The following is a 14,563-nucleotide window of genomic DNA, read 5'->3' on the forward strand; positions in this document are numbered from 1 at the left end:
GTTTAATAATTCAAATATATCCATATATCCATATATATATATATATATATATCTTTTAGTTAATTAAGTTGATGAGTCCTACTTTACTAGTTTCTTACCATTTTTAATAACTTTTAAATAATCTTTTATATTTATATATAATTATTTAAGAAACAACTTCTGAATAAAACTAGATAAATATTTGTCTAGGCTCATTTGAATTTAGATGAACTTGGACAATTATTTATCTAAATTGCTTTTAAATGTTGTTTTAATAATTTCTTATAAATTTAATAGTTTTTAAATAATTTATATAATGTTTTATAATTATTTAAAAATAATGTCTAGGATGAATCTATTGTTTTATTTAAATAATTATTTTTAAAATTTTAATTTTAAATATTATTAATGTGATAAAATGTATCATGTCAACATAAAATATACGTGGCACATAATATATCGATATTCGACTACTTCATCAATCATGTCATTATTTAAAATAGAGATGGATGGGACTTCTAACAAAAGAACCATCATGCTTTTTGATTTAAAATCTAAAATTAATTAACTTATTTTTGAGTTAAAAGGTAAAATACAAATTAGACTCTTAATATAAGGGCCTTTATGATGTTTTTAACTAATCATACTCTCTTTTAATTTCACATTTCTTACAAAAAAAATCTAAATGATTAGATAGAGTTAATTTTCACAATTTTTTTAATATATAAGAATTAATTATTTTTTATAAAGAGATAAAATACAATTCTCTCTTACCCGTCTACCTTGATTTCCCCAAATAATTTTTAAAGATATTACATAATAAAGACGTGCAAAAGGGATTGCAAATGCGAAAAAGGAAAGCATCAGGGGGGAATATCCGACGTGTCAATAGCAAGGACAAGTGGACTATAAAGAAAGAATGTGGTGCCGCAGTATTTAATCCCCACCTCTCCCTATAAAAAAAAAATTGAGAATAAAAGCAACGATAAAACTTTTTTTGATTCTTTTCCATTTCAGAAGTTTTATATTTGGAGTCATCATCCCCATCTGCATCCATCTTTTCCATTTCACTGAAAATTAAACCCTAGAATTTTGATTTGAATCGCTCCGAGACAGCCAAGGTGATAATCTTAACTCGTTTTAATCTTTTTTTTGTTCTTTTTAACTTGGTTTAGATTTGTATTTTGACTTAAATTAGGCGTCGTTCACTTCGAAAGGCTCACTTAATCTGTTTTAATTCTTCTTTGATTCTTTTTTTTTTGTTTTAATTTGCAGTGAATTTGATTCGGAATTGAAGCTGCATTCCTTTTTTTCAGTGTTTGCGTGGTTGTTATTAGAGATTATAGATTTGAGAAAACCTTTTTGTTGTGGTTAGTACTACCTGATACAAGTTTTAACGAAGAAATTTCAGTTTAGGTCTTTTACTAATTGCAGTTAGTTTTGAAATTAGAATTGCTAGTTGAAATTAGACTTTGCATTTCTGTGAGAAGCAATGTTCAATGCTTGACTATCTCGTGGATGTTGATAACGGAAATTTATGGTTCTATGATTTGTAAACTGAGAGGCTTCTGTTATTGTGTGTTTTAAGGGGGCAGATTGATGGCGCTTGTTTCTAAGGCAGGCTCATCTTATTGCATCCGTAGTGATATAACACGGGGTAGAACCGGGCAGAATGTGGCTTTTGGTGTGGTAAACAATGCTGAGGCTCCTATAATGAAGGAAAAATGGGTCAATTTTTCTTCTTTATCATGCAAAAATGCCAGGGTAGCGCAGTTCTTTCCTCTAGAAACTGTGGGATTTCGAAGCAAAAGAAGGAATGGTGTGATTGTTGCAGCAAGCCCTCCCACAGAGGATGCTTTGATTGCTACAGAACCATTGACGAAACAGGATCTTGTTGGATACCTTGCATCTGGATGTAAGTCTAAGGAAAAATGGAGGTAAGAGTTCCCCGTCTTTGTTTTGTTTTGATTAAAGTACATTTTATCTTGTCCATTTTATGTTTTTCGACTTGTCTAATATATTACCAGTCTCACACATGATATTTTAAGAATCTTTTGCTGCCTTTATAATTTCTTGATGTCAATAGCTAGCCATATCTGGTCCTTGATGTGTATTTTAGTATTTATATTGGATCCAGTTCTAGTTTAAATCTTTCCATTAGCAAATTGGTCCTCTTTCTATATTTTTACTTGTTCACTAATGCAAGTATTTGGTTTACTCAGGATAGGTACAGAGCATGAAAAGTTTGGTTTTGAGATAAAAACTCTGCGGCCTATGAAATATGAACAAATAGCAGAATTGCTTAATGGTATTTCAGAGAGATTTGATTGGGAGAAAGTAATGGAAGGTGATAAAATTATAGGACTTAAACAGGTAAACGAATTCTCTTTACTTATGGTGCTTCATTATGCCAGGAATGGCAATGCTTTGCAATTATTTAGGAAGAGACTTTGCATTACATGTTAAATCATTCTTGTTTTCATCTTGTTTGTCTAGGGAATTTTTTGCACGGGTCTTAGACTTTAGAAAAAAACAAAGCTTTTGGAGAAAAGAGGCCAGGCCAACCAAAAATTAGCTTTGGTTTATAATCTTTGATACAGTGTCTCCTATACAATTTCATGCAGTTTTCCAAATTTACTAATATATTACATGTTATACAAAAATTATAGTAACATATTTTTATTTCATATCTTTTTGTGGTTAGGGGAAGCAAAGCATATCATTGGAACCTGGAGGGCAGTTTGAGCTCAGTGGTGCACCTCTTGAAACTCTGCATCAAACATGTGCCGAGGTCAATTCACACCTCTATCAGGTTAGTTAAAGAGAAAAGAATAGTCAGATGCATGCAACCTTTTGAACAACTTCTACATGCTTAAGAACTCGCATGCAGACGTAGCATCTATAAAAAATTCCCTGCTAATTACAAGGTCAAGACTCATACCCTCTAAAGACAATGTGCTTTGTATGTTATCTAAATCATCTAAATTACAATGTGGAAAACACTTCAAACCTGTCAGAAAGTAATCACTTCAAAAGTATTATCTAATCTTGATTCTCATTTGTTAATTTCTTTGTTCAAGTACTCTTAACCTTACCAGTTTCACTTAAGAATATATCATGCCACTGTTATCCACTACTAGGTTAAAGCTGTTGCAGAAGAAATGGGAATTGGATTCTTAGGGATTGGCTTCCAGCCAAAACTGGGACTAAAGGACATTCCTGTCATGCCTAAGGTATAACTGACTATTCTTTATGGTTTTAAATTGAATAAGAAGTAGAAAATCACAAATCGTTTGATGGATGTATTAAACAATATGTGCTTTTCCTCATATTTTTTCACCTTTGTGATACTTGATCTTTTCTATTGCAATTTTGTCATCCTATCATTTTATTATAATAGGCTGACACAATACTTTTGCTCAGGGAAGATATGAGATAATGAGAAATTACATGCCTAAAGTTGGCTCACTTGGTCTTGATATGATGTTCAGGACATGTACAGTTCAGGTAAGTAAAATTTACATTTCCAATTATCCAGCCTTTCTGAAGCATCCTTTCAACTTTTTCCCTGTATGATTTTCTGTAATAGGTTAATCTGGACTTCAGTTCAGAAGCTGACATGATTAGGAAATTTCGTGCTGGTCTTGCTCTGCAACCTGTGAGAACATTAATACTTTGTCTTCCTCTGAAAATCTTTGCTTTGCTTTTCTTCTAACTAGTGAAGCAAATGAAACAGATAGCAACAGCTTTATTTGCAAATTCCCCTTTTACTGAAGGAAAGCCAAACGGTTACCTTAGCATGAGAAGGTTTTGAAAACTTTTACTATAATGTCATTTATTTTCTTATTCTCTGTGTTCACCCATTTACTGATTTTTCTATAAAAAATGAATTGGAACAGTCAAATCTGGACTGATACTGATAAGGACCGGACAGGCATGCTTCCATTTGTTTTTGATGACTCCTTTGGGTAGGCTTTGCTTTGTGTTGCATTCACTGTTAAACTTCGGATCTGTTTGTGGTAAATCATCCCTTCTTTTGTCTATAGAGTTTTGTGATGGTATTTTATCTGTGTGCTGCAGGTTTGAGCAGTATGTTGACTATGCTCTTGATGTTCCAATGTATTTTGTTTATCGGAAAAAGAAGTACATTGACTGCACTGGAATGACATTCAGGGTTTCCTTCTATCCTTGATATAGTCTTGTAATTTGAAGCTTCTTCTGTTGTCATTCTTTTTCACTCATGTATTCACGCTGCTATATTACTCCACATTCTTTTCCTTAAAATCTTGATAAATTTTTACCTTTCTTTTCTTTCTTTCTTTCTTTTTTTTTTTTTGGTTCCTTCATAATAACACTTTCATGTTTTAGGATTTTATGGCTGGAAAACTTCCATGTATTCCTGGTGAACTACCAAATCTTAATGATTGGGAAAATCATTTGACAACTATATTTCCGGAGGTATATTTGCTTAATTAGACAATGATTTGGTAAACTTTGTATTTTTCCTATGATTTTATGTTATTTAAGCTGCCTGATTCTTTCCATTCAGGTTCGACTGAAGAGGTACTTGGAGATGAGGGGAGCTGATGGAGGGCCTTGGAGGAGGTTATGTGCTCTGCCCGCATTTTGGGTAATTGGCCTTTTTTATGTGCTTATGCACAATCCTTATATTGTGAATTAATTAGTAGTACTTTCAAATGAATCAGTGTTTTTGACAGCAATATATAAGTTGAAAAAACAATCAAGGCTAGGCGACTGAACTTGAATAATTATGACTTCATCACAAGTTCTCGAGCATCACTTTTTCAACATTGATATTACAGCCATGTAGCTGACCTTAAAGGCCAAGTTTCTTGTGTTGTAATTTTGATTCAACAGTTTATATTCAATTCCTGTATTAATATGACTTTTTACATTTTTATCTTTCTGATCATTCATAATCTTCTTACTCAAGTTGTGTGAATGCGAAATTACAATACAAAGGTTCCTCATTTTAAGCTTCTTTTGGTTTTCAGGTAGGTTTGTTATATGATGAGGTCTCGCTCCAGAGTATTCTAGACATGACAGCGGATTGGACATCTGAAGAAAGAGAAATGTTGAGAAACAAGGTAATTGAAGCACTTAACTAGCAAATGGATTACATGTCACTTTTGTAGTTGAAAAGTCCTACTGTAGTGCTAAGACTAGAAATCTAAGTTCAAAGATCTGTTTAGCAGGTTCCAAAGACTGGTCTTAAGACGCCATTTCGAGATGGGTTATTGTGGCACATTGCGGAAGATGTTCTAAAGTTGGCCAAGGTATCATAGGACATTTTTTTCTATAATCAGGCATTGCCATTTTTTGCTGCTGCTATGTTAGGTTTTATTTTAAAACTCGATTAATTATCATATAGGATGGTTTGGAAAGAAGGGGCTTCAAGGAATCCGGGTTCTTGAATGAGGTGGCAGAGGTGGTTCGTACAGGTACGTACCTCCATCGAGGGGTTGTGTATCATTTCTGTTTGTCAAAAACTTGTGAAATTTAGCACACTACTTGCACGTGCACAATATTGCAAAATCAAGTAAATAATTGTCGGAGTAATATGGGCTTATGTTAGTTTCTTGAGTTGGCTATATTGGAATTTAAAGTTGCATAAAATTTGTGGCAGGTGTAACACCAGCTGAGAAGCTTTTGGAATTGTATCATGGGAAGTGGGGACAATCTGTTGACCCTGTTTTCGAAGAACTCCTCTACTGAGGGATTTTATATATTTTCAGGGCTCTTTTTGAGTAGGGAATCAAATTCTTAAAATCTTAGTGCTTTCATGCAACATCTTTCGTTGTAATTCGCCAAGGAACTTTGGATCATCTTTAGACTTCAAAAACTTCCTACTACCGAATGCTTTTTTTTTTTCTTTTTCTTTTATGTGATTTTGTTGGAGGAATAAATGATGCTTTGACTGAATGCATAGGATTTCCATTTATGATGCCATTGTCAACGCTACATGCTTTGGTCGTGTACTGGTAAATTAGAGGGTGAACCAAAGCCTCTAATCTTTTGAAGTGAAAGAATTCCAATTATTTAGCAAAGATTAGTCCAATTAGCCATATTTGAAGCTCCAAACCTTTTTTTTTCCTTTACATACAATTAGATTGTATGCTCTTATATTTTGTAGTTCCTTTTTTTTTATCAATTATATTTAAATATATAAATAATTTAAACACGAATATACTCTGAATTATTTATTAAATATTATGTATTTTTATCAAAAAGCAAATGTAATAATATTTCTTCAATCACCGCGTAATGAACGATTCGATTTTTCATCCAATTCCATTTATATATATGATGCAGATTTCATGCTTGTCTTGGGACAGAAGATGAAAATACAAGTTGGTAATGATATTTATAAAAAAATAAAAATCATGTAATACAAAAAATAAATAGGCTCCGCCAGAAAGTAATCCAATCTTCTAATAAAAATAATAAACATAAAAAACAATCAGTTTCCTCTCCAGATGAGCAGCCATAATCATTGGGTACTGTACATAAATTACAAGCATGAAAAAACTTCTATTCACGCTTTTCTCTACAAATATTATACTATATATAGATAAATAGATAGATATAAAATGTTTCCCTATTTATTACTCCAAAGATCATTGTATTGGGAAATGTAAGCAAGAGTGAAAACAAGGGCAGATTTATGGAGTTGCCCCAAAGCCCCCTGTCCAACTCACACCAAAACCAACCTACATCCAGGATCTTGTAAAACAAATGTTTCAAGCTTGACTATGACCTGAACCGAACTGAACCAAACCAGTTCGTGCACAGAGATGATCGACATTACGTGTCCTTCATATTGCATGGGTTTCTTTTGAGGTTTAAGAAAATGTTCACTTTCTTACCTGCAATAATTTGAGAGCCTTTTTAATGGATGGTCATTGTCCGGTCGATTGGAGAGGTGACTTATTTGAGCTTTGATCATTGTTGTCAAGAAGTTGCATTCTTTTTATTTTCAAGCTCAGTACCCTCCCTGAGAGATGTCTGTGCCTCGTCATCCTTTCCTAGGGCAAATAGAGCAGCAGCTTGCAAGTAGGATGCAATATGCCAAACTGGGGATACTATTTGTGCTTGCATGGCATCATTCAGTGCTTCTTGGGGCATGTCACTCATGAGATACGACAAACTACGTCGAGCATAAACAGTTGGGGAAACCATGGTTCCAACATCAATGAACTGTGACATGAATGTACAAACTATCAGGTCAACGATCTACTTTTGAATGTCGTTATTTACAAAACGGTTACGCATTTTAGAATCATCATGACCTAAAAAGTACCAACACCAACAATTTCCCAAAAATTACTTGTCGATCAGTTTTAGGACACTAATGGAAATAACATGATTCTAGATACTTTTTTGGTCTGAATGATTATAAAATTAATAAGAAAGTGGCAGCAGAAAAGTTGCAAGGTCGTAAAAAGTACTGGGCAAAAGCAGCTCTGGCTAACCTCAATCTGCCTCCAAAGACAAAATTAGCAAGAAGACTTGGTGGGTAAAATGTTTTGACACTCAAGAGAAGAACAGCAAACAAATTCTAACCTGGGAATAGCATTCAATGGCAGCAGTAAAATCTTTATGCCTAAAAGCAACATCACCCTTTTTCTTCGATGTCAATGTTTCTTGCATCTGGTTTGTCCACATTTGGAATGAAAGCTGCAAGCCATAAAATCACAGTGAGAAACGCACACACTGCACACAGCTGAAATAAGCAAAAAGAAAACTTGAACCACTAATTCCATGCCATTGACAATAACAACTCTTGGCCCAACCACCCGCATGAAAAACAGGTGTAGACTGATCTTGATTCAATATCGTGCATTGACCACCCCAAACCAACAAAAGAGAAGGATCAAAATGTTCAAAGTCAAATCGTGTTAAAGCACTTTAAGAGAACATGGTTATGTTGACAATTTATCAGTAAAAATGATATAGAGAAAAGTTGGTATCCTTGCCATAGCAACCACAAATTAACATAAAGAAAATCGGATCTTCTGAATTCTGACAACTAACTAGAAACAAGATTGAAGACCAAGGCCGAATCTAAAAATATTTTTTACAGGGGCCAGAATTTTATTATAAATTTTCAAGAAATCAAAATACAAGTTTATCATGCATTAATTTATGATTTCATCATTTTTGAAGGGACTTAACAGAATTTTTTCATTTTTATGGGGGGCAAAGTGCAATTTTACTATATATTATTTTATAATTTCTTTATTTATAAGAGGACAGAATTGAAAATTTTCCATTTTAAGGGGGCCAAGGCCCTGCCTACGTGCCTTCAGATTTGCCTCTGTTGAATTTAAATAAGCCCAAGGCTGAAATGGGGATTTGAATCTTGGACCTTGTACCTCCCAGGGAGAGGTAACTCCCACTGGCCAAGGTTTAATTTATCAAAAGTTTGAAGGCCAAAAATATACAGAAAAGAAGAAAAAAAAACATTCACATTTCAGATGAGAAACGAACCTCAGTAGCAGTACCCTCATCATCTTTATATCCAAGGTTTTCTAAGACCTCATGAATGGCAGTCAAATCCATTCTTACACAGGATTCCCCAAGCGGTGATAGCGGTACAGCATCAGCACCAGCATGTATGCCCATTAATACATGAGAAGGAACCTTCAAAATTAATTGACAGACAAGGAACTTCTCATTAGTGGAAAAGTATTATTTAACCTTAAAACAGATAAAGATCTTATTAATCTTCACATAAAATGGCATCCACGTCTATTTGGAGTTGGTATGATAGTATATATCAGGATGACCAAATGCATCTATCTTGCTTGTATGGAATGAACAATGAAAAACATAAACACATACAAGTTATAGAATGAGGAATTGTCTCTCTCAAAGACCAAACAGGCAAACCAAAAGAAACTACAATTCCTATTAAGAAAAGCAAAGCTTGAGAACAGAATATCACTTTCTATGGCAGCTGTATATGGACAAGTGATTTTAGAAAGTGTATATTTGGAAAAAATAAAATGAAGTTACTTGAGAAATAAAAGGCAAACAACCTCAGCATCCCTCTGAAGAGGAATTATTGCAGAAACTAATGACTTTGGGTTTGGCCGTTCGCGGGGCTCATATTGTAAACATCGTGATGCTAAACGTACTAACTCGGTCCCATCATCATTTGAAAATTGCCCTTCCAAACAAGAATCTGTCAGCATCTGAATGTTCCTGTCACGTATAAGGTCCAGAGCCTGAACAAAGTGATGCACGTAAAAATTAGGTGCACCGCAGTTAGCATAACTACACTGTCCTAATAAGGAGAAACAAGCAACACAATTGCTGCTATAAATATTTATTTTGGCAAGCACAAAGTGCCATTCCCATTAGATTGAACTCTCAAAACAATAGTAACACCAGAAAGAATTGCTTATAAATTTCATTCCATCAAAAAATATATGGACCTTGACAGGACCAGCTTATGTGGTGCCATTAATAGGTTCCATCTTGAATCTTAACAATGATCCAGAAAAACCAGAACCATAGATCAAGTCGTATCTCTAAATGAAAACACTCAAAACTAACATATGATCCTAAAATTGACAAGCATAATCCTCAATCACAAAACATGTTTAAAATAGATACAAAATAAAAGACATGATACCTCCTACATGTTGGACAAATGACAAGTTCGTAGATAGATGGTATAAGGAAACAAGTATTGTTCAAGAAGTCCATTGCATCAAATGCCACTATACTTACGTGACTTGGAGGAATATGTTTTCCACTGAGAAGATCAAGTAGAAGGGTGCCAAAACTATAAATTACACTTTCTGGTGTTACTCTTCCTGCAGACACGAGAAATATTTAGAATACTGGAGTCCAAAAGGATAAGTGACTGATATGATATTACTACCATAAAACCGGATGTAGATACAGTGTTCCAACAAAGTTCATAGAGCCACACAACCCCGGAGGAGAGAGTTAAAAGCATCAACACATATCTATACTCTAGTATGAAAAGCATCTCTAAGCAGACCTTTACACAGTATCTCCTTAAGAAATGATACCTTCTTCAAATCTGCTTTTTAATATAAATCAGCGAATAATTCCCTAAATGAAAAACACTAGCATGAACAATGAAAAGGAAAATTCTATGTAAGCCACCACCATATGACATATTGCATAAAGTGATGTTAGATTACACAACTAGAAAAAACCAAATAAGTATGAAAAAAAAAATTCAGGTAAAAGTCTTATTTAACAGCTTGATTAACAAAGTCCTAACCGGGTTTACTTCATGGAACAGCTAAGTCCATAAATACATATATGGAATATTCAAACATGTTGCTAGTAAATAAAATATTAGCATGCACATAAAGAAGCTTATTATTTTATTAAAGTAGATAAGCACCTGTCCTCAAATACTCTGGAGGAGTAAATGCCAAGTTTGTGCTGTAACTTTTTCCATCTCTACTGTTCTTCATTAGTCCAAAGCATGAAAGTCTAGGGTTGCCCTCCTGAAATAAACATGCATAATAACTAATTAAGTTACACTAATTTCTAACCAAAGAAGAAAAAAAGAATTTTAAGTAACATACATCATCGAAAACAATTCTATATGCATTTAGGTCATGATACAGGGCACGTCCTTTGCTGGTGCAGTACTCTAGAGCTTCTGCAAGATGCAAAGCAACCCTTAATCGCATTGCCCATTTCATTGGTTGTGCTTCCCCTGAAAATCATAAGTTCAACTATAAACATGAGTCTGAAATAATCTTCCCTTTGACAAATGATCCAGCTATAAAAAAGATGATACAATTAGAAACTATTGACTTGAAAAGAACCATATTTCAACTGATGCTGACAAGTTATAGATTTATTTCAACCAAATAAGGCAGCTGTTTGAAGGGAGAGAGAAAAAAAAAATATAAACCAAATACTATAGCTGAAGCAATAGAACCAAACATGAACTTACAATGGAATAAGTGTTTTGCCAGTGTATCATTAGTCATAAATTCTGCGACAAGTAACCTCTCATCACCTTCACAGCAACAACCAAGTAAATTTGCCAATCTGTGGTTCCGAAGCTGGCCAACAGCTCTTGCCTCTTCCTAAAGTTATAGAAGCTGAAGTTAGAAGCAATGAATTTTATATTGCAATCTAGAAAATCACTATGTTCACAGCAATTTTACATGATAAATTAATGATAGTGGGAAGAGATAGACTTGAGTTAGAAAAAGTTAGTCATGAAGGTTAGAAATAAGAGTCATTACATGCAAAACATGCATAAAACATACCAGCATCTGAACTTAAAGAGACAAATCCCTCCAAGAAGGCAGAAATTCTCAATGAACTTAACTTCATAAGCTCAATGTCTAATGCTATAGAGACTTCTCCTTTTCCTCTATTCTTGAATCATTTAGAGATGAGAACTAGGGCATGACTGTAATGAAATCTAGGAAGGAACATGCTATGCATTCAACATTTTCTTACCAAGAATTGCCGAGCATCAGGCCATGCAGACCTATTAAATCGTTTAACAGCAACCCACCTTTGATTTTCCAACTTGCCCTTGTAAACTACATTAGGAGCCTTCTCACCATGTTCTGAAACTATATTCTCCACAGAAAATCCAGATGTAGCTGTCTTGAGTGTGTCAATTGAGTATTCACGGAATGCAGGCAAACCGTCAACTTCACCCTTGCCCTCATTTTCTATAAAACAACATAATTTGGTATTAAAATCAGCCTCTATTAGCATAATCATAATCCTAATCAATAACCAATTTTACTATTCGTACTTACCAACATTAGCAGCTTCAGGAATTGATCCATTCTGATCCAACGTCCAACAACATACAGATAGTTTTGAACACCCACAGCCCATCCCAATACCTCAATGGATCTCTTCAAACAGCACAAATCAATGAAGAAACCTAGGTTCTACAAACTTTTTGTATGGTTAGAATGTGTACACTCAGCTTCACAAACAAGCTTCATCCAAGTAGTTTTCACCGACTTTTACCCATCTTGACCAAATATCCTTCTATTTTTAAATATTCTGTTTAAAGCAAAATCCCAATTGACCTGCAACATAGCAATTTGTATTCAAATATGCCATTTTCGAAACAATCCATAAAAAGATTGAAAAGGAAGCTAAAGCTAAGAATTCGAATCGTATATATCCACTTCAATTTTATTCTTCCACTGAAACTAAAACCTAGAATCAAATTATTGATCTTAATTGAAACCTCGCCTTTTTATTCGACTTAATTTCCGTTTCATTTCAATAAAAACCAAAACCAAACAAGAAAATCATTTCGTTTAGTTCAAGGCTTTTCTTTTGAGTAACTTTCTCAGCAACCAAACAACAAAAACAAAAAAAGAGGAACGGAATCAAAGTTACCTTTAGCAGCACCGAGTTCCAACGTTGAGTCAACTCACTTTCCCCTCTTTAGTCAATGAAAGCTTAGCTTCATTAAAATCTTCAACTTCTCTGTAACTTGGAAACAATTCCTCTAATCAAATCAAAGCTTTAAAAAAAGAAAGCTAAAATTTGGGAAGAACCTTAATCAGAATATATTCGCGATTCATTCAAAAGAAAAAAAAAAACAAATAAAAGATTTTTATGTTTATATTTGATTCTTATAAGATTATTATTATTATTATTATTTTTTTTTAAACGAAAGCTGTCTTCGAATCGGCAATCGTTCGAGCTTTTTCAATGTTGAGAACGAAAGTTCTTTCTCTGGGAAAATATGGATATCTATAAATATTTATCGAATTTAAAGGATTAAAATTTTAAAAAATATATATGTGAAGAGACCTTTTTAAAAATAATTTTATTTATTTTCCACCGACATGGCCTATTCTTTATTCTATTTCTTTCCACGCCTAAGTCCCCATAATCAATTGCCTACCCATTGTCTCCTTTATTTAAATTAAATCCAAAATAATTATAATTTTGTAAGGTTAAAGGATAAATTATGGGTGGATAGTTTCTATTATCGCACTTAAATGGAAATAGAATATTTCTTTTAAATTTTAAAATTTATTTCACATAATATAAAAACTTAATAATGTCATGAAACTTTTACATATTTGGACAAGTAATCTCTCTATTCTTTCATCTCATTCAAATAAGTCCTTTTTTCTTTGTCTAGCGTTATTCAAAAGTCTTTAAATTTTCAATTTTTGTTCCTTTTCTCATTCACGTGTGTCAAACTGTCTATTTAAGTGGGAAGAACTCATTCAAAAAAGTCCTGAGTTTTTTTTTTATTTATTGAAAATGACTTTTGAAAATGATTTTTATGTTGATTATATCTTTTCTTGAAGTAAAGGAAAGAATATTATTTAGTGATACAGAATTTGTGTTTAATTTTTAATTGATATGGATCATATCATTATCTTTTAAATATGACAATAGTTTACATGGAATTGTTTAAATAATGGGCAAATTATATAGATAGTCCTCTAACTATAAAAATGTGATTTTAGGTACTTAAAATAAAAAGGCTTATAATTTAAGCACTCACATTATACTGATTCGATCATTTTAGTCATTTTCTATTAAAATTATAAATAATAAGTTGACATGTTTGTTAAAAAATCAGTAAAATAATAAATTTAGACTTCAATTTTTATATATTATATCAATTTAATTATAATTATTAAAATAACTCTCAAAATTAAAAATATTTTCAATTTCATCCAAACTCTAGGGAAAGATTCAAGAAACCTTGTAGATCTAAGGTAAAACGAGAGAGTAATTGTTCAATATATAAAAATTGAGGTTAAATTTATTATTATAGCGAATTTTTATTTTTATGAATAATCAAAATGATCAAACTATGTAATTTCGGTAATTAAATTGCAAATTTTTATTTTGAATGCTTGAAATAAAAACTTTTAATAAGTAAATAATTATATGTATAATTTATCCTTAAATAATATAAGATATCAAACTTTTAATAAAATAAACCCAATTACATACCACTTTTTTTTCTCAAAATTAAATAACTTAAAATTCATATACTTGTATAAAAAAGGGTAAAAAAGGAGACATTGGATGTACTTTATAAGTTAGATTTGATTAAAATGGATTGGTGATAATAAATAAGAAAAAAAAAAGAGGGCAAAAAGCACAGAAACAGAGAAAGAGAAAGGACAGAGGGTGATTCGTTGGATTGGTTTGACAGAAGATGACAAATGAGCCAATCAAAGGGCCCCTTTTATAATTAAATCTCCACGGATTCTTGTCCTTACTCTTGTCCTCTTCTCTCCTTCGTATCCCTTCAAATCCTCCACTAACCACACCTGAGCCTCGGGCTTAGCTGGTCCATCTATTCCAAAAAAAATTCCTTTTTCTAATTTTCTTTTTACAACTTCCTTTTACCATCTATAATAATTATTTTTTTAATTCATAATTACTTCTCTTAATAATATCATCTTTAAATATTTATTTTATATTCTCTTCTTAAAAATACATACAATATACTTTACCTTTTCAACATTTATTAATTTTTTTCTAATCTGAATATGTGATTTAATTTAAATTATTTAATAATAAATATTATTGATGTTAC

At 32.5% G+C, this 14,563-nt stretch overlaps 2 protein-coding genes across 7 annotated transcripts; one reads left to right on the forward strand and one right to left on the reverse strand.

Annotated features, from left to right (window-relative positions):
- The first annotated feature begins 906 nt into the window (after positions 1-906).
- Positions 907-5,922, forward strand: LOC108457276 (glutamate--cysteine ligase, chloroplastic). Of its 6 annotated transcripts, none has more exons than XM_017756252.2 (17): positions 907-1,100; positions 1,255-1,349; positions 1,568-1,916; positions 2,202-2,352; positions 2,684-2,791; positions 3,120-3,212; positions 3,403-3,486; positions 3,569-3,637; positions 3,716-3,786; positions 3,879-3,947; positions 4,060-4,153; positions 4,348-4,437; positions 4,529-4,609; positions 4,995-5,087; positions 5,193-5,276; positions 5,372-5,441; positions 5,627-5,922. In XM_017756252.2, the coding sequence occupies exons 3-17, from the start codon at positions 1,579-1,581 to the stop codon at positions 5,713-5,715; spliced, it is 1,584 nt and encodes a 527-aa protein (XP_017611741.1). In that variant the 5' UTR covers positions 907-1,100; positions 1,255-1,349; positions 1,568-1,578; the 3' UTR covers positions 5,716-5,922. The 6 variants fall into 6 exon arrangements, with proteins under 6 accessions (XP_017611741.1, XP_052874757.1, XP_017611743.1 ...); XM_053018797.1 differs by having other exon boundaries at positions 5,196-5,276; XM_017756254.2 differs by lacking the exon at positions 1,255-1,349 and having other exon boundaries at positions 1,575-1,916.
- A 679-nt stretch (positions 5,923-6,601) lies between these two features.
- Positions 6,602-12,783, reverse strand: LOC108457297 (serine/threonine-protein kinase BSK8). The gene is made up of 11 exons (XM_017756280.2): positions 12,385-12,783; positions 11,784-12,065; positions 11,473-11,693; positions 10,955-11,090; positions 10,578-10,711; positions 10,391-10,496; positions 9,739-9,824; positions 9,042-9,230; positions 8,491-8,643; positions 7,564-7,677; positions 6,602-7,197 (listed from the first exon to the last, which is right to left on the reverse strand). Exons 2-11 carry the CDS (start codon positions 11,863-11,865, stop codon positions 6,952-6,954), a joined length of 1,467 nt encoding a protein of 488 aa, XP_017611769.1. The 5' UTR covers positions 11,866-12,065; positions 12,385-12,783; the 3' UTR covers positions 6,602-6,951.
- Positions 12,784-14,563: the final 1,780 nt, after the last annotated feature.

Source organism: Gossypium arboreum, chromosome 9 (assembly GCF_025698485.1).
Source record: "Gossypium arboreum isolate Shixiya-1 chromosome 9, ASM2569848v2, whole genome shotgun sequence".
NCBI classification, from domain to species: domain Eukaryota; kingdom Viridiplantae; phylum Streptophyta; class Magnoliopsida; order Malvales; family Malvaceae; genus Gossypium; species Gossypium arboreum.

Bases quoted from the DNA above. Each gene is read 5' to 3' on its own strand.
- LOC108457297 (XM_017756280.2), bottom strand. From the start codon at position 11,865: ATGGGCTGTGGGTGTTCAAAACTATCTGTATGTTGTTGGACGTTGGAT. The intron at 10,712-10,954 runs GTAAGTTCATGT...TATGATTTTCAG, and splicing joins GGCAAAACACTTATTCCATT to GGGAAGCACAACCAATGAAA. The intron at 9,231-9,738 runs GTAAGTATAGTG...CACTTTGTTCAG, and splicing joins AACATATTCCTCCAAGTCAC to GCTCTGGACCTTATACGTGA.
- LOC108457276 (XM_017756252.2), top strand. From the start codon at position 1,579: ATGGCGCTTGTTTCTAAGGCAGGCTCATCTTATTGCATCCGTAGTGAT. The intron at 1,917-2,201 runs GTAAGAGTTCCC...TGGTTTACTCAG, and splicing joins AAGTCTAAGGAAAAATGGAG to GATAGGTACAGAGCATGAAA. The intron at 4,610-4,994 runs GTAATTGGCCTT...TTTGGTTTTCAG, and splicing joins GTGCTCTGCCCGCATTTTGG to GTAGGTTTGTTATATGATGA.